Source organism: Coenobita brevimanus, chromosome 94 (assembly GCF_032717465.1).
Source record: "Coenobita brevimanus isolate Jiangsu-jjx chromosome 94, ASM3271746v2, whole genome shotgun sequence".
NCBI classification, from domain to species: Eukaryota; Metazoa; Arthropoda; class Malacostraca; order Decapoda; family Coenobitidae; genus Coenobita; species Coenobita brevimanus.
In genome coordinates this window covers 11,831,352-11,850,165 of record NC_137047.1, presented here as the reverse complement: position 1 = coordinate 11,850,165, position 18,814 = coordinate 11,831,352, and the positions used below count along the sequence as shown (strand labels likewise).

Here is an 18,814-nt window from a genome sequence, read left to right as displayed (position 1 = left end):
CAATTAATGACGAAGAGCCTAGTCCTATACGATCCTGTTTATATTATATAGATGTGTAGATAAATAGTAGTGTATAATATAGTACTTGGCTCAGAAATGCTGTTCATACTTGCACGAGAGGGGAGGAGTAGATTCGAGGGCGGCCACTTTGTGTTTACCTCGGTGGGATGGTTTCGGAGCGCGGGCGTCTCGGCTATATACAACAAAAACCATGATATGCAAATCGAATTAAGCGTTTTTGTATTCTGCACCGTAGCTGCCTGAATATACAGAAACACATATATTTTTCGTATTTCCGTATGAAAGTCTTACCTATAATTTTACAGAAATAAATACACTTCTCACATAGCCGAAACCTCCAATCACTCCTTCACCCCACAATGAGGACGCTATAGACGAGACAAAATCCCTGTTGACGTTGACAGCCAAGAGTACAACAGTGACTTCCTCAGCCTCACATTAAATCTTGTACATGAACCTTATCGTCATCAATAAGGAAGGCCATATGTGAAGAGAAAAAGAATAATGAGAAAATAACGTAATATAAACTGAACAGACTCACTGGTTAGAATGCGTCCCCTTTCTCTTTGTTAACGGATCTTATATTTTTTTCTTTCTCAATCTTCTGCTGTAACATTCAATAGCCGGTCCATATGAACTGCGTGTTTGTTTCAAGATGTGTGGGAGATTTGCTTATAAAGCTTAGTGAACAATATAATCACATCATTATAGTTATTAGGGAAGTTTAATTTAAGGATTAGTTTATCAGTATCTAACAGAACTATACCTTATAATTTTCAACTCAACGTGCTCACACAATCTGCAAAGATACTGAAACATAACGGTCATATTACGGAAGCTGCTCATTGACGAAATATTTGTCCAGATTATATCATAAGATTCTATTCATTCTATTGGCGGGAGGGTAAGCTCTCTATCCATCTTTTCTTGTACCGTCGAGTGTTGATATATTATTAGATCACTGTGATTCCTTGCACAGAAGTACCGAGAATACCAGTGTCAACACCGACAACACGAGTGGCAAACTACTGCATAACAGAACCTGAAGGAAAGAGAAAACTCATGACCGAAAGAAATGGAAGCTTGAAGAGGGACAATAAGGTCTGAAAAACAGCCTGAAGGATGAGAATGGATGAACAAGAAAAACAGCTTGAAGGAGGACGATAAAATACGACCGAGAGGACTGACAGCTCGAAGGAAAACAATTTAAGTAGTGGTCGTAAAAAAATCGGTCATATTCGTGGAGAAAAAAAGAACCTGAAGCCAAAACGCATTACTGAAGCTACTTCGTGTATTTAATGTACTCTTATGGTGTCCTTGTGTAACGTGAATTACACAGTGGGAGAGGCAGCTGGGTCGGGTGTTACATATTAATGGATGAAGCAGGTGGTTGCAGCAGCAGGTGAAACAGACGGAGCAGTGGTTTAAACTGTGGATCAGTGAGTGAAGCTGGATGAAACGCAGGGCACGTGAAATGGATGAAACAAGTAAAACGTGGGTGAAACAGGTGAAGCAATGGGTGAAACACGAGCAGTGGATGAAACATGTAGAGGGAGTGAAACAGGCGGGGAAGTGAGTAAAGCAAGTGGGAAAGTGGGTGAAACAGCTGGAACAATGGATGAAATAGGAGCAGAGGATGAAACCGGTCTGAACACTACGCAACACAGGTAAGTGTGTTAAACAGGTGAAACTGAAACGAGTTAAATAGGTGGAACATGACAGGCTAAGCAAATGAAGTATGTAAAAGCGCGTGAAGTATGACAGGCTGAGCAGTAAGTGAAACTGAAGCAGTAAGTGAAATAGGTGAATGGAGTGAGTGAAACAGGTGAAGCATTGGATGAATCAGGTGAAGTGGTGGGTGAAGAAGGCTGAACGATGGGTAAAACAGGTGCAGTGGATGAAACAGGCAGACAAATAGGCGAAACAAGTTTTGAGTTATAATGGTAGAAGTGGAAGAAGCATGTGAAACACGCTGACCATTAGGAAAAACGGGTGAAACAGTAAACCATGCACAAAAAGGTGAAATAGGCTGACCAATGAATGAAACGTATACGACTATTTGAAATGACGGATAAAAACAAGACCGTTAATAAACAAGTGAAGCAGAAGAATCAGTGGGTAAAACGTGTAACGGGAAGTGAAAATTGAAACACGTGAAACGACACATGAGGTTAAACAGGAGAAAAGGCAAAGGAAACTGGTAGAACAGCAAAGTGAGGCTAACGAAGTCACTGCTATCCAAGGCCCCGGTCAGGTCAGGTGTGAGTGTGTGTATGTGACCTGCTGAGTGCTGACCTTAGTACCGCTGCTGCTGCTGACCCTATAGGGCTGCTCTCCTCCACACTACACACACCCCTCGCACTTTTTTCTCACTTAAGGCCTTTCTGTGGGGTTGGCTACGAAATTTTATGGGTACTGTCTGATAAGAAACTGATGAGTATGAAATCTCTAGGTATGTTTACTGTGTATGCTGCAGGCTGGGTACGAAAACTATGAGTACAGCATTTTCATTCTGCCGTACGAAATCTGCGTATGTTAGGTAACTATGTTTTATAATTTGTGGGATGTGTACGAAATTTTCTGTGTATATTCTTTGGACTGAATATAAAATTAGAGTAAGCTTACTTTGTTGTACGAAATCTGTGAGTATGGGCATGAATACAAATTGTGGGTTGAATGCGATATTTTGCGGGTCGGGTACGAAATCTTTGAGTGGTGTGAAATCCTTGGGGTGGTTATTCAGTGATATAAAATTTCGATTAATGTATTTTATAGGTTGGGTATTATCTTGGTGTGGGTAATTTGTGGGTTTGGTATGATGTATGATGTTCTGCAGGTGGGGTGCAAATTTTTAGCACATTATGTGGGGTACAAAACTTCAGGGAATGTGTGTATTCTATGACAGGAAACCTCTACAGTAGCTATATTTTGTGGGCCGGGAGCGAGATTTCCAAGCATATTCTATGAGTTTCAAATTCTTTGGGTCGGATACGAAATCTATGGATACGTGTTTAATATTCTGTAGTACGAAATCTAAAGTCAGGCATGGGTGGGTCGGGTAGGAAATCTCTGAGTATAATACTGTGTGTGGGTCAGGTAGGAAATCTCCGAATACTTTATTTTATGGGTCGGATATGAGTATTTTCAGTGAGTCTGGTACGAAATCTCTTATGGGTACGAAGAAGCCGCCTGTGTGTAAAACTCCCGAATAAATAATACAAGGCCGAACGCACCAACTGTCATGTAAACAAAACCCCTGATATGGCAAGACCGCCCGGGCTGAACTCATAACACCAGCAGCTTGGGCAAGAGGAGGAGGAAGGCTGTTATGGAGACCGTCGGGAGGAGAAGCAGCCAGATAGGGGTGGCGGGGATGGTGGCGGCGGCGGTTCTGGAGGGAGGGGGCCAGCAGTTGGTGGTGAGGAGACACAGTTGACGGGCACCCCTCCGCTTATCGTGGTACTCCAGTTTTCTGTCGACCGGATCGTGCGGGTGGTATGCCCAGAGTATCCAGGTTGGCTCGTCCTGCGCAAGGGAGGGTTAGTGGTTAGTGGTGCATCCTACGGCTACTTGGTGACTGATGGTTTACAATACAGCTAGTGGTCAGTTGGCATTACAGAGCTAATATTAGTAGTGTGTGTGTGGGGGGGGGTTGTGGTTAGTAAGTGGTACGTCCTTGAGTTAACTCGTGGTTAGTGGTGTACACTGGAGCTAGTGGTCATTGGTGCATCATATGGCTAATGAAGTCAGGGTTAGTGGTTTGTGGAGTTCGTGGTGTATTCTACGGCCCCTTCAGGGTTTGTGGTGTAGCTACATTGGAGTTGGTGGCTAAGCTGTGCATCCGACAGTTCGTGTTTGTGGCGTACTCAAACTTGAAGTTAGTGATATACCCAAGAACTATAAATAATGACTACTGGCGAACACTGATGCTAATGTAAGTAGTGAATCCTAGAGCTACACTGGTTAATAGTCTGTTAAATACTTCATCACTGAAAACTATGGATGAATCTCTCACTCTCTCTCTCTCTCTCTCTCTCTCTCTCTCTCTCTCCTTCTACACCGTCGCTGGTAAGTAATATTTAACCAAATATTTTGCTGCTGCTAGATTCTTTGATAAATATTTTTTGTTCATATAAAAAATGCACCTAACTGCTATAACGGTAATATCAACAAAGCTCTTTCTTCCATAATCCAAGAAAACATTATCAATCTATGTTCCTTCTTGCAATCTCCCAATGAAACAAAGCACTGACTCTTTCATGTCAAACAATTCTCCACTGCTAATTCCTTATTTCGGTCCCTTGTACTCTGCTTCTGTTGGTCTTCATCCCGTATTCCCTAGGTAGCGCCAAGCTATTTTATTAAACAAAGAAGCCCTTCTCGTAACAAAGGTTTACTGCAAGCTACATCTGTCCAGGAGAGGAGGTGGCTTAGTCGGTGGAAAGGTGGTCTCCTGTCCCAGTTAATACGCGTTGGAATCCCGGTTGGGTCAGGGACCAGTTTAAAGGATCTGAAATTCGTTAAAGGAAAATTTTGATTTAAAAAAAAAAAAAAAAAAAAAAAAAAAAAAAAAAGCCATTACAAACACCTCCGCTAATACCTGTACACCTGTCCTGTATTCAGGACAGCTCTCGCATGTATCCATTATAGACGGTAGGTGTTAACGCTGAAGTGGTGAGTTACGGAGATTCATGGTACATATGTCTGCTGGGCTTCAGGGAAAGGGCAGTTATGCCTATTGTATAACCAGAAACGGACGCAAAATAAATAAATCCTGTTTGAAAAGTTATCCAAACCCAAATAAAATACGCAAAGGGTAGCACTTAAACACACAAACTGTACTTTACTGCTTTTCTGAAACGTATTTGTACCAAGGGACATTAACCTGAGACGGTCAGGTTTAAGTTCCGGGTTTTCGTTAGGTTGTAACGTTGAGAAGCTTAAGAGATATAAACGGCCTTACTTCCAAAAGAAATAAACTCTAAATAAACTATTGCTTTAATTACCAGGCCATTAACTTCACGCTACAACCTACGCACACCATAAACCCTCCAGGAAGCAGCAGTAACATTAATTAAAGCAAAACAGAAATTGGAACCATAAATTTTCGAGGTTAGTGAAAACGGGTAAGTTGGTGGGAATACAAGGGAACCTCAGGAAAACTGGTGTGATGGTGTAATCATAACATTCGTTTGGTTGATCTGGGTGACAAGCTTTAGAATACTGCTAGGTTTCTTGTCATTTAATAGAAATGAATATCCAAGATCTAGCTAACACATACACACACATACACATACCCACCCACCACCCTCCCACCCACCCACCCACCCACCCACACACACACAGAATACATTAACAGGTGCGTATGTTAGCCGGGTAGACTCACGTAAACGTCCATGTCGTCGATGGTGTTGGTGATAATAGGTCGCCTCACTCTGATCATGGTGTGGGTGTCGTTCTCCCGTCCCGTCAGCAGCTTCCAGTCCTGAGAGTCGTCCACAATCGGTTGCCCATTTGTCTTCGCCCAGCAGTCCTGATGAGAAAGTAATGAATGAGTAAATGCAAATAAATATCATCATCGCCCTATCATCGTCTCCGTCATCACAATCATCATCATCACCACCAGTTTCATCATCAACATTATCTTGACAGTTTCTGCTACCTAATGACGGGATCTAGAATCAAGGTGAGATAAAGTACGAAAGCAGAAAAGAAAATAAATCATCATCATCATCATCATCATCGTGACTTCTTCCCACCTAAGGATGGGGTGAGGAAAATATGGAAATCATCATCATCATCATCATCTTGACCTCCTTTTCCCCACCTAAAGATGAGGTGAGGTAGGGTCCGGTAAGAAAGGATCTACGTAAATACATAAACAAAAGAAAAACTCCAGCCAGTCATAGTTAAGTGGTCCAAAAATGCCATAGACGTCCATCGCCAGTCTTGGAAATTAACTCCTTCGGCATGATAACGTGTTTTCCCTTACTTCATATCACCCTCGAGCAATTACCGTATATTTAATTAGGGGAGACATCGTACTGAAGGGGTCAATAAAGTTTATATTTTTATCTCTCCACGTTGATGTCTTAAGCCAGTCTAGTGGCAGCTAAAAAAAAAAAAAAAAGACGTCATGGTACTGAAGGGGTTCATAATACCTTTGTATACACCATAAAATGGAAAACCATACATATATACACATTATCTGGGCAATATATAAAAATACATCACTCTTGTCTAAAAACTGTGACAAATGTCTGATTAACATATAAAGTCTTCCGTTACATAATCAGCTGCATAATCAAGCATGTACCATAATTAGTTTGGAGGGGAAAGAGGGAGACCAAGAACGGAGTGGTGAGATGATAAATAAATAAATAAATAAATAAACAAATAAATAAACGTCATGTGACTCGAAGAGGAAAAGGTTAACCACTCAGTAAATACTTCTCTCAAGCGCTGCTTCCTCCCCTCCCCCCCTCCTCTCTCTCTCTCTCTCTCTCTCTCTCAAACTTTTATATCCATTTTCTTTTTCACTTTTATCTCATCTTTTAACTTTCTCTCCTCTCTCCATTTTCTTTTTGTTTCTTTTTTCTCTCCCTCTCCGTTTGTCTGTTTTTTGCGTATTTTTCTTCCTTCCTTCTCTCTCTCTCTCTCTCTCTCTCTCTCTCTCTCCTTTCACTTCCTTTTGTATCTTTTTTCTTTCCTCGCTCCTTCATGTCAGTTTTTCCTCTGTCCCACTGTTTGTCTTTTTATTTCTTTTTCTTCTTCCTTCTTCCCCTCCTTCCTCTCTATTTCCTTTTTTTCCCTTGTTTATTTTTTCTCTTTCCATTCTTCCTTCCCTCCTTCTCATCCTTCCTTTCTTTCTTCCATCCTTCCTCCTCATCCTTTCTTATCCTTCATTTCTTCCTCCTTTTTTCTTATCCTTCCTTTTTTCCTCCTCCTCTCCCCTTCTCAGTGTCTCATGCTCGTCACTTCTCTTCATATCCATATGCTCTGGACTAGTTAAAATTTACCACAGTTTTAGTGGATAGTTCATTGGTTGCTTTGAAAATAGATAGGTAGGTAGGTAGGCAGGTAGAGAGAGAGAGAGAGAGAGAGAGAGAGAGAGAGAGAGACGGGGTAAGAAATCAGGAGCGGCAAAATTTATGGAGATGAATGAAAAAGCTAATGAATGGGAAAAGAGAGAGGAGGAGGGGGGAAGACTGAGAGAGAGGGAAGGGGAGAGCTAGACTGCCAGGCAAAGAGAATGAATGAATGAGGGCAACTGAAGAGGTAGGTGTGTTAAGAAATTCAGAATGTTAATATCCAACGAATAATTCATCAAACCACTAAACGTGACTTACTGGTAACTACAGATCTTAACATGAATTTCTTTTTATTTGTACTTATCTAAGTTTTTTATTATTTATCTGACGACGAAGCATGGACACTCCACAGCCCAGTGAATGAAAAGAAAACGACATCAATCAAGTTAACCTCAGTGCTAATTTCAAAAGCAAAAACATCAGCATCAGTTACTTAGATTCATGTTTCCGATGAATGACCCTATATTAAGTTAAATTTTACTTTCTGGTTCTCGCTTTGAATCTATCAGTCGTTCAATAGGCCGTATTGTAAGTGGCATAGGAGGCGTCACAGCACCTCTTCCTTAGTTACTTTGCATACTGTACTTCAAAGCTCTCTTGTACGCTATTCATATCGTTTTAATATCGATATAGTTTGCATGACTGACGTGCAAAAGGATATTGATGTGTAATGTACAGCATAAATCGCTGAAGAAGTGTTACAAAAGGATAGTAAAGTGCAATGTGTAGAATAAATCGCTTAAGACGAGTTGTAACGAAATCTCAAAAGCCACCTGTAATACCAGTGTTACAATCAAGCTAATGAATAGGTCCATTGCCACTCGTTATACTGTTTTACGTCGTCATTATCTCCTCTCTTCCTGACCTTATGACCACTCCTCTTTCTAGTAATCATCTCTTTTCCTACAAGAACCACTCTTTTCCTCCTTGTACTACTCTCTTCACTCCATGCGCTTCTTTAACTCTCCCTTCACTGACACTCCTCACAATAAGCCACTTCAAACCCATAACACGTTATTATATTCTTCCTAACTCAAGACGATTTTATTCAATTTCGTAGACTCATCGAACAGGAAAGGTTAGATACAGCGTTTATGAACCCCCACACCAAAGCCTCTGTCTAAGCTGAATAAAACTGCAGATAGACGGCTTATTTTCACCTGACGAAGATCGTCAAACTCTTTCAGCCCAGCCGATGGCCAAATGGAGTCAGACTGGATGGTAGCTCTGACTAGTTACCAAGGAAAGTAATTCGTACCTAGTCATAACTATAATTCATCGAATTTCATGCAGCCACAATTTTGTATTCAAATTTGTGAGAGCAGCCCACTTCCGTCAGATGAAAGCAAATCCATTAAAGCAGCGCCCTAAATGAGAAATACGTCCTCAGGCTGAAAGGTTAATCATTCCACACTTTCCTTCCTACGCATCATCACTTAGAGTTTTATTCTTAACCTACCGTTTCTTCTCATTTACATCTCTAGTTTACTTTCTTCCTGTTTTATTTTTTACACTCATTTAACTTTGGCCATCCATCCTTTCTTTAATTACCTAAAGTCAAGGACGTAACTTTTATTTTAGTTCCAGCCATTCACGATTGTGTTCCCTTAAAAAAAGAAAAAAAAAATGGCTTACCTACCATCCAGCCCAATGCCTCTTTCCAGTTTCCTTGAATTAAATCCTTCTACCAATCTTACGTACCTGCCACATGATCTTTAGCTACCATTTATTCAAACCCTTCCACCAGTCTTACATTCATTATATCAGATCGTCAACGGTCTTCCATTTCAACCTTCCACCAATCTTATATTTCTTCCACTCAATCTTTAACTTCTTCGTAACTCCAATCCTACCATAATCTCGCGTTTCTACCATCCAGTCGTCAACTCCTTTTCATTCTAATTCGTCTGCAAATTTCTGTATCTCCTTTTCCTCCTGCAAGCGAACCACCCGAAAACCGAGACTAGCCCAGGGTGCGAGGCTGGTTTGTTTACGCAGATTTCTACAATAATCCTGTTTTCCTTCCATCCAGTTCTCAACTTTCATTAAATCTTATCTTTCCTCAAACGAGCCTTGTGTTTCAACAAAAACCTGTCTCATTACTCTACTCTTTCTACAAATTCAACGTCCCTTCTTCGTTCTCCTCCAAACAAACCTCCCAGAGACTAGTCAAGGTTGCGAGGCGTCGGGGACTCGGGTTTGTTTACATAAGCTCCTTCCAAAATCTTGTTTCCCCCCCCTCCCCGCCATCCAATCCCGTCTTCCCCTCCTACAGTCCTATGCTGCTATCCAGTGTCTCTCATCGTCCTACTCGAATTCATCTACAAATTTTGCATCCCTTGCTCTTCCTTCTCCAAGTGAACCTCCCAAAGACGAGACTAACCAAGGGTGCAAGACGTCGAGTTTGTTGACACTGGGGGAGGGGATGGAGGCCCCCACGCGCGCCAGGAGAGAAAACGAGGATCATTGTACATCTGCCACCCCGGATGTCACCACGCTTTTGTTTTTCCAGCATTTTTTCGTTCCCGGACTATTCTCCTCCTTTATTTTGCGAGCGCCCTGTGATAAAAATTACAAAAGGGAGAATTACCGGGATGATGAACTGCGGAGAGCTGAGAGCGGCCCACCACCACCACCGTCACACACACACACACACACACACACACACACACACACACACACACACACACACACACGACGGAAGGAAAGGAGCAGAGAGGAGGAGGAGGAGGGAAGAGGTGGTGGAGAGATTGGTGAAAAAGCGGAGGGATGGTGGGAGGAATGTTTTCTGAGAGAGAGAGAGAGAGAGAGAGAGAGAGAGAGAGAGAGAGTACTCGGGTAAAGAGAGTGAGTGAGAGTGAGGGAGGCTAGGAGGAGAGTTTAAGAGAGCAATCTTGTGCCTGGGAGAGTAAGCGGGTGGGCCAAGCAGCCACCGTGTGTGTGTGTGTGTGTGTGTGTGTGTGTGTGTGTGTGTGTGTGTGTGTGTGTGTGTGTGTGTGTGTGTGTGTGTGTGTGTGTGTGTGTGTGTGTGTGTGTGTGTGTGTGTGTGTGTGTGTGTGTGTGTGTACACCATACCATGAGACACGTAAATTATATGCCTGATGAAGACGTCAGAGTGAGTGTTTGGGGGAGATAGCACAGAACACAGTATCATGAGAGTTACGTATGTGAATAAGCGGCAAAATCAAATTAACAACGTTTTTCATGAAGAATGTGAGTAAGAATACCGTACATTTATTCACAAGGATGAACGCTGATTGGAAACTGCGTGAGTGGATGAATAGGTGGGTGAGTGATTAAGTGACGGTACCATAACGCATCGAGAATGAGTAAGTGTTAATGCCACCGAGACTGTCTGAGTGTGCGAGAGTGTGGGTAAGCATACGAAACATTTTATAAGAGAGAGCAAGCTTGAATACATTGGAAGTTCAGTGAGTGAGTGAATGTGAGGACAGGAAGTACTGCGTGAGTGTGAATGGGTGTGAGTATTGTGTGAGCGGTTGAGTGTGAGGACCCAAAGCATTACGTGAGTGAGAATGAGTGTGAGTATTGCAAGAGTGAGTGTGTGAGTGAGTGAGGACCCGAAGCTGTGGCGTGAATGAAAGATCGAAACCCCTTCAGCACTAGGACGTCATTTCTATTACATGCTTTCCGCGACCAGGTGATGTTATTCAGTATTCATGAAGTTGAGTGTGTGAGTGCGTGCGTGTTCTAAAAACAATGCGTGAATGAAAGCTTCTGTCTGAATTCCACTGAAGCTGCGTGAGTGAGTGAGAGTGTGAGTTGGTACCATGAACATCGCGTGAAAGTCTGAATACCACATACGCGGTACGTGTGCGTGAGTGAGTGAGTGAGTGAGAGTTATCGTTAGTAATGCAGGAGTGAGTTAGTGACCACAGAAAGTTGGGAAAGAAAGCAAAGTGAGATTGCGTGTGTAAGCGCGATTCTGAGTGTGCGAATGAAGCTGGTTGCAGGAAAGAGTGCGTGCGTGTATGATTTTGTGTGTGTGTGTGTGTGTGTGTGTGTGTGTGTGTGTGTGTGTGTGTGTGTGTGTGTGTGTGTGTGTGTGTGTGTTGCGTGCATAGACCACCTTGCTTCACCCCGTCCGACGCTAAACACAGATTGTTGTAGTTGCGGTAGGAGCAGAGTGGTGGTGGTGGTGGTGGTGCAGTATATTGGTAATGGTGGTAGTAGTGGTTATCGGGCTAATGTTATATCGTATTTGGGCATGGTGGTGGTGGTTATGGTGCTGGCAGTGGTTTGTGTTATGGCAGTGGTTGTAGTCGTGACGGCAGTGATGGTTGTAGCTATACTTTTAGTTCTACTTGTAGTTATGGTGACGACAGTTACGGTGATTGTAACTGTTCTGGTAGTTTAAATTACTGTATATTTAAGTAGGTGGAAGCTGTGGGAGTGGCTGCACAAATTATACTAATGGTATCACGCATAGTGGCTGATACAGACTACTATTATAAAAGATGATCGACAGATAGATAAAAGGATGGATGAATGGATCGATCGATTGAGGGATAGGTAGATAGATTTCTTGTCAGATATACATATATACACTTACTGGCAGAGAGACAATATATACATCCATACGTACAGCGCATACAAGCTGAGAAAAATAAACATACAGTACACATATCTGTAGGCTATCTACCTATAATATATATACAGTATCTCTCTATCTATCTATATATATACTGCATATAAACAGATTTGCAAAATGGGTAAAATGTTACAAATAATGTAGGAAGTGATTTTGTGTGTGTGTGTGTGTGTGTGTGTGTGTGTGTGTGTGTGTGTGTGTGTGTGTGTGTGTGTGTGTGTGTGTGTGTGTGTGTGTGTGTGTGTGTGTGTGTGAGAGAGAGAGAGAGAGAGAGAGAGAGAGAGTCGTCCTTCAGATGGTGAGGGATAAGGCCAACATTTAAGTTGGGGATTAGAAGGTGGGGGACAGGGGGAGGGTGGAGATGACAGGGGGGGACAGAGGGGTGAGCAGGAGGGAGAGGGGAGAGGGAAGGAAGAGAAGAGGGGAAGGGGGAAAGAAGGAAGAGAGAAGGGGAGAGAGGAGGGAGAGATGGGCTAGGCAAGTGGAGGAGAGATAGGTAGGGAAGGATAGTCGGGGGGGAGGGGAGAAAGGAAGAGAGAGGACAGAAAGAAGTGGAGGGAAGCGGACCGGGGAGGGGAAAATGAAGGAAGCTGAAGACTGGGGGGAGAGTAATAAAAAATGGGAATGGAAGACGAGGACGGGGAGAGGGTGTTGGAAGCAGGGTAAGGGAAGTAGGGGAATATGATGAGGGAGACTGTCTGCCAGGGGAGGGAGAGTAACGGGGGGAAGGAGAAGAGTAATACTGAAGGAGGGGGGGAGGTATTATCTAACAGGACTTTGCCATCACATGTGAGGGGTGGGGAGGAAAAATAGAGGGAGGAAATGGGCGTGAGTTGGAAAGGAGATATGTGAGGGAGAGAGGGAGGGAAGGAGTGAGGGTGTGCGGGAAGGGGGTAGGGGAGAACTGAGAGGTAAAGGAAATGACGGGGGGGGGGGAGTAAAATAAGACAGGAAGCCTGGGTGACAATAACAAATCACAGAGGGTCAGTAAGCACAGTTACAGGAGGTGATTCTAATGAACAAAAATGACTAAAAAATGACAATAATGACTAATAAATGGCTATTAAACGAACCACTTCACTACGACGACTTCGATATCTCCTTGATACCACTGGCTTCCCCCCCCCAAGAGACGTTGGCGATGAAGGGGATAAAGAAATCCTCATTAAGACCCTGATAAGAGAGGTTTCCCTAGTAGCAGAGTAAACATCGTCTGGCACTAGCGAGAAGAAAATAAAATCAATCATCGTCTTGAAGGCAGTTAATCACACAGCCTACCTTACAATCTGAGGATTTTTTCCCATATTACCAGACCCGTAAGAAGAAATTATGTAACAATAAGGTGAATGGAAGTTATCAAAGGAAGAGGAGGCACTGATGTGGATGAAGTCGACAAGAAAAAACGCCCCTTCCCCCCCCCCAAAAAAAAAAAAAAACTAATGTAGCCGTGTGGACGACCTATAGTAATTGTGGAGAGGAACCAGACTAGGGTTTAAATCTAGTTGCAAAGATGTGCACAGGTCTTTACTTAGCAGCCATTAACAAAAGACAGCGCGCGCACACACACACATACACACAGACCACAGAGAACATAATAAGTTAATAAACCCAGCAACAAGTTCCGTAGAACGAAATCAAGATGAAATGGAAATGACGAAAGGCAGGGGGGAGGAAGGGGTATATATGCGAATACAATCGGGAAAAAGTAAGTGTATGACGGAGAGAGAGAGAGATGAGCGGAAGAACACAGCAAGAAAAGGCATCAGAGTTGAGATACTGAAAGACTGCACAATGTACATAATTAGCACCAGCTAGAAAATGATAACAAATACACAATAATCAACAAGGTGACATTAAAGATAAATTATCAGACACTAAACCTAGCATCAAGTATCTATGGAAGGAAGAAGAGGAGGAATTAGGAGGAGGAGGAGGAGGAGGAGGAGAGAGAGAGAGAGAGAGAGAGAAAGAGTGAACGGGAAGTATAAAGAAATTGCATAGCTGTGAATGAAATTAGCAAGGAAAGCGAGAGTACGAGAGTGTGAGAGAAAATATGCTACACAAACAAATGAAAAACTGAGAGCTTGGTGAAAAACAGACGTGTGATGGTGGCAAATAAAGTACACGAATGTATGTAAGTGCACATTAAGCATTAGTAGTAGTAGTAGTAGTAGTAGTGATACATATTAAGACATGACAATAAACACTCATAAGCCAATCCCTATTCCTTAAATTAATTCAACCTAGCAACAAGCTACGTGAGAAAGGAAAAATGAAAAGCAGAAACGACGAAAGGAAAACGGGAGAAAAAGCAAAACTGTGAGTGAAATCAGCAAGAAAAGAGACAGGACGTGAAAGATGAGCCCCCCACCCCCCCAAAGAAAAAAAGCTACACAAACAGAGGAGCAACAGAGAGCGTGGCGAAAATGCAGCACAAATAGTGATTATATAAGTGTGGCTGGCGGGGAGGCGGGAAGGGCCAATGAGAGGGGGTGCTTGAGGTCACGTGACGGTGGCCCGGCCCTGATTGGTGGAGGGCTGGTGGTGTTCTGGCCTGCCTCTCTCTTGCTAGGTTGCCACTCTACTGCTGCATTTTATTTCGACTGATTTTTACATGTATTTTTGACTCATCGACAAGCAATTCATGCAGGCTATTTACTGCTGGTGTTCACAAGCATTTACTCTGACTCGGAAATTATATTACTTTGTTGCTTACAGGCAATTATGACGTACGACTGACACATGTATGGTACCTACTACTTTTTACAGGTTATCTGATAGACTACTAACTGCCCATTAACTAGCGATTATTACAATTAAACCGACCCACAGGTATTGCCTTATTGATATGTATGCAATTGTGTTTTTCATTAATTCATGCTTTCATTCTCTCCCACAAGGAGAGTATGTTTTCACCCCTGTTGTTTGGTTGGTTTGTTGTTCACAGGATTACTCAAATAAAAGAGAGATTTGGACCAAATTTGGTGAGTTGATAGCCCAGGGAACAATCAGTTAACTTTTGGGGCTGATCAGGATCGTTTTACAGATTCTGGATCTGGAAAACACTTTTTTGAGAAACCCTAATCTATGGTGAGAAACCCTATGCCATTATGAAAAGTGGTGTCGGAGAGATGCGCTCCACTGAGTGCCCCAATAGTTGACAGCTTAGACCAGCTTACTAATTACTGACTGCTGATTTACAAGCTTTTACAGATTACTTATTGCTGACGTTTACAGCCTACTTACCGATCGCTGTTACTGATTCTTAATGAAAGGATGCTTAACGATCTACATTTTTGTTGTTGTCTATCGATCTCTTACCGATTACATTACTGGTAGGCTATTTACTAGTGACTTAAAACTATACCCTTCTCACTTAAAACCTTGCACAGATTATTTTTATCTTTTGCAGCTTAATCCGAGTAGCTCAGTGACACAAGATAAGACTCTACTTCATTTCCACGGACGGAACTATTCTCTCAGTTGAAACTATGAGTATCCTCATGGACGGAACTACTCATAATCTCATGATCGGAATCTCATGGCCGGAGGTTTTCCCACGGCCGGAAACTATCCCGAGGGCCGGGTAGGGTGGGAGGCCGCGTGGGTGGGGGTGGGCGGGTTCTGTGGGTGGATGGGTGGGTAGGAAGATGAGATGGTGGGTGGACTTTGCAGATGGGTGGGTGAATATGTGGCTTCCCGCAGGACACGGCAGGAAATGAGCTAATGCTGTTGGTAAAATCTAATATTTTTGTCACATGGTGAACAATACGGTCAACTTCCCTTGCAGTGATGGACTGCTTTGTGTCTGCAATATCAATATGGAGAAATATTATCACGTTAATATGATGCTCAGCGGTTGCATCAAAGGTACTGGAGATCACCAGATCAAGTTATTAGTCATGCCAATTTACCAGTGTATTCTGTGAGTAACAGATATGTGAATACACACTCAGAATATTATATCCATAATATATACAGCACTAAAGAATATTTCTGCTGAAATACATATACTGCATATGCTATATCAATGTCATCCATATGTAGTGTTAGAGAATATTACATTAAATCTTTCATCATGATTCATGTATCGAATCTTCAACAGAATAAAACCGCTTTACTCGTGATTCTACACCGAGTAGGTTCGGTGACCTGTCGTCTGGACAGGGTACGACGGGGTATCTTCTCACCGTCCCGGATGTACCATGAATTCAAGGTCCCAACAGTACGGGTGACATATGCTGCTCCCGCACCAAGGTAGGGGTTGGGGTGGAGGGGAAAGAAGAGTCTTAGCCATGCCAGATTTGTTTTCAAGTTTTCAATATTGGTAAAACTTTCTCAAAACTTTGATATTTTTCTTTTTAGTTAGGGACTGGTGGGTATGGGGGTGGGGGAAGGGTGGTAGGCTCCCCTTTGAAATGCCAACTCAGGCCCGAGGGTGTGTGTGTGTGTGTGTGTGTGTGTGTGTGTGTGTGTGTGTGTGTGTGTGTGTGTGTGTGTGTGTGTGTGTGTGTGTGGCGAGGAGGGGGACGCATGAGAGAGGCTGTGTGTGTGAAGGGGAGGGAAGGAGGAAAATGAGGGTATAAGAGAAGGGTATGAGGGTGTGTAGGTAAGGAATGAATACGAATTTAAGCAGGAGAGAAATGCCAGCAAGAACTGGCATGGGCGCAGCCAAAGGTGTATTCCAGGGGTCCAGACCACAATATTCACAAACGACAGTATGAGCTTTCAGTGCTCCTGAAACCCTCCAGTCAAGCTATACCTACAATAAATTCAACACCTCAAAGCCCTTTTAAAATCCAGAGATACATAAGACAGTAGAACCTTCCTACGATACACCATCACTGAAAAAAAAAAAAACTGCAATATCAAAACAACTTCACAGCTCTCAAACACCCTCAAATCGTTACAGTCACACTAATACCACCGCCATTCCTAAATCCCGTAATCAAAATACAAAAACACAAAAAGTCTCATAAACCAGCTCGCCACACTATTCACATACAAACCACAAACACTAAGTTCAAAACCCGCTAATCAACTCAACACTCACACCAGAACACCACCATACCCAAATTCCTTTATCAAAGCACAAAAAACTTTTATTTGATACACCAGCTCGCCACAACATTCACACATAAACCACAAACACACCCGGGCTATAAAACCCAGCTGGGATCTCGCGCCAACACTCCCAATCCTCGCACCAAAATATAACAAACTGTGCGGGGAGAAGAGGGTGGTGGAAGAGGCGCTTTTATAACTCCGGGTTGCAGCGTCGAGAAACCCATACCTGTCGGACTCCTCTGCATGACCCGGATTTAAAAAAAGATGTGAGGACTCCAGGGGGAAGAAGAGAGAGGAAAAGAGGGAAATAAATATCGGGAAAATGTTGAAATAAGAACACAAGGGTCACAGTGAAGAATGAAAATATAATTCAGCTGGGAAAAGGAAGAAAAAAGAAAGTAAACGATAAATAAATTAAAATCTCGTACATGTGAACAGTACTTGAGATGAAATCGTATAACTGGGAGGCAAAGAAAAATGGAGAAATAAATGGGCAAAAAAATATTTCACGATTAAATACTACACAACAGAATGATATCACACTTCCGCTAGGGAAAGAAAGAGGAAATAATTAAACGGAATGGCTTTAATAACAGGTATAATGAACGAAAATGAAAATAAAATAAAAAAGAACGGTGAATCGATAAATGACGATAACTTAAATACGAGTAATGAGGAATGAAAATATAATGACGTAGGGAAAAGAAAGAAACAGGGAATACGTAAAAATAATGATGAAATAATGGAAAACAATAATGACTCAGTTGAAAGGAAAAAGAAACACAGTAAGAAAATGGAAAGACTTAAACAGGAGCAATGATGAAGAACGCTTTAACTAGAGAAAGATTAAAGAAGAAAAATACTAATACGAACACTAATAAATGAGGAAAAATGGAAAAAAACGAAAATGAAAACAGGGACCTGAGAAGACTAAATAAATGACTACCTTTATTATAAGTAATATCGAGAAAGCGACATTACAAATAAGTGAAGAAAGAAAGACAAAGAGAAAAGGATAATAAACAAAAGAGGATGACTTAGGTAAGAGGAGTAACGGAGAGAGAGAGAGAGAGAGAGAGAGAGAGAGAGAGGAATATAATGGAGGGTCATGGAGGAAAATGCAATACAATATTTCACACTCTTACCCACCCACCCACCCCGCCAACCACACCCACACCCACGTCACACCCAGCCACCCACAATCTAACCTACAAACCCCATACCTGCACCCACACCCACACACCCAAGCAGGCCACATACCCACACCCATCTACGTTGCCCATACACCCAACGCCCACATCCACCCACCAATCTCACCCACACACCCACACTTATCCATTCAGCACCCTCATCTACGCCCATCTACACCCAACCTCCCTTTGCTTTACACCCAAATCCATCTCCCTACACCTATCTACACCCAACCCCATCTTCTACACCCAACAATACCCATTTCCTTCAAACATGCACAACCCCTTCACCTTCCCACACCTAACTACACTCCATTCTCCATCACCAGTCCCTCTCACCAATACTCCATCAAATCCACACCCACTCTCCACCCTCCTACACACTCCACTACACCCACCTACACCCTCCCCTACACCCGCCAACACCCCCACCAACCACCACCACCACACTACTTCACTCTCTTCACAGCCCTCGAGTCCCACCCACACCTCCATTCATCTTAAATCTCTCTCTCTCTCTCTCTCTCTCTCTCTCTCTCTCTCTCGGAATATTGCAGCATTTTCATTCTCATCTATTATTCTCTCTCCTTAAATATTCTATTTTCTTCATTCTCTCTCTCTCTCTCTCTCTATCTCACACACACACACACACACACACACACACACACACACACACACACACACACACACACACACAAACACACCCACACCACACACACACTTTCACTTTCCTTTTTCTTCCCTCCGGTCCTCTCACTACTGCATCTTTCTTATCTTTCCCCTCTCTCCCCTCAACCGCTCTCTCTCTCTCTCTCTCTGTCCTTTTCATTTTC

The 18,814-nt window shown here is 42.7% G+C and overlaps 1 protein-coding gene across 1 annotated transcript in view; it reads right to left on the bottom strand.

The window, feature by feature from the left end:
• Positions 1-3,306: 3,306 nt before the first annotated feature.
• LOC145413003 (MOXD1 homolog 1-like) overlaps positions 3,307-18,814 on the bottom strand; it is a 259,204-nt gene continuing 243,696 nt past the window's right edge. The window contains exons 3-4 of the mRNA XM_080282823.1: positions 5,408-5,554; positions 3,307-3,546 (exon numbers count right to left, since the gene is read on the bottom strand). Of these exons, the coding sequence (XP_080138949.1) occupies positions 3,307-3,546; positions 5,408-5,554 (387 nt within the window). The remainder of the gene's footprint in view (positions 3,547-5,407; positions 5,555-18,814) is intronic.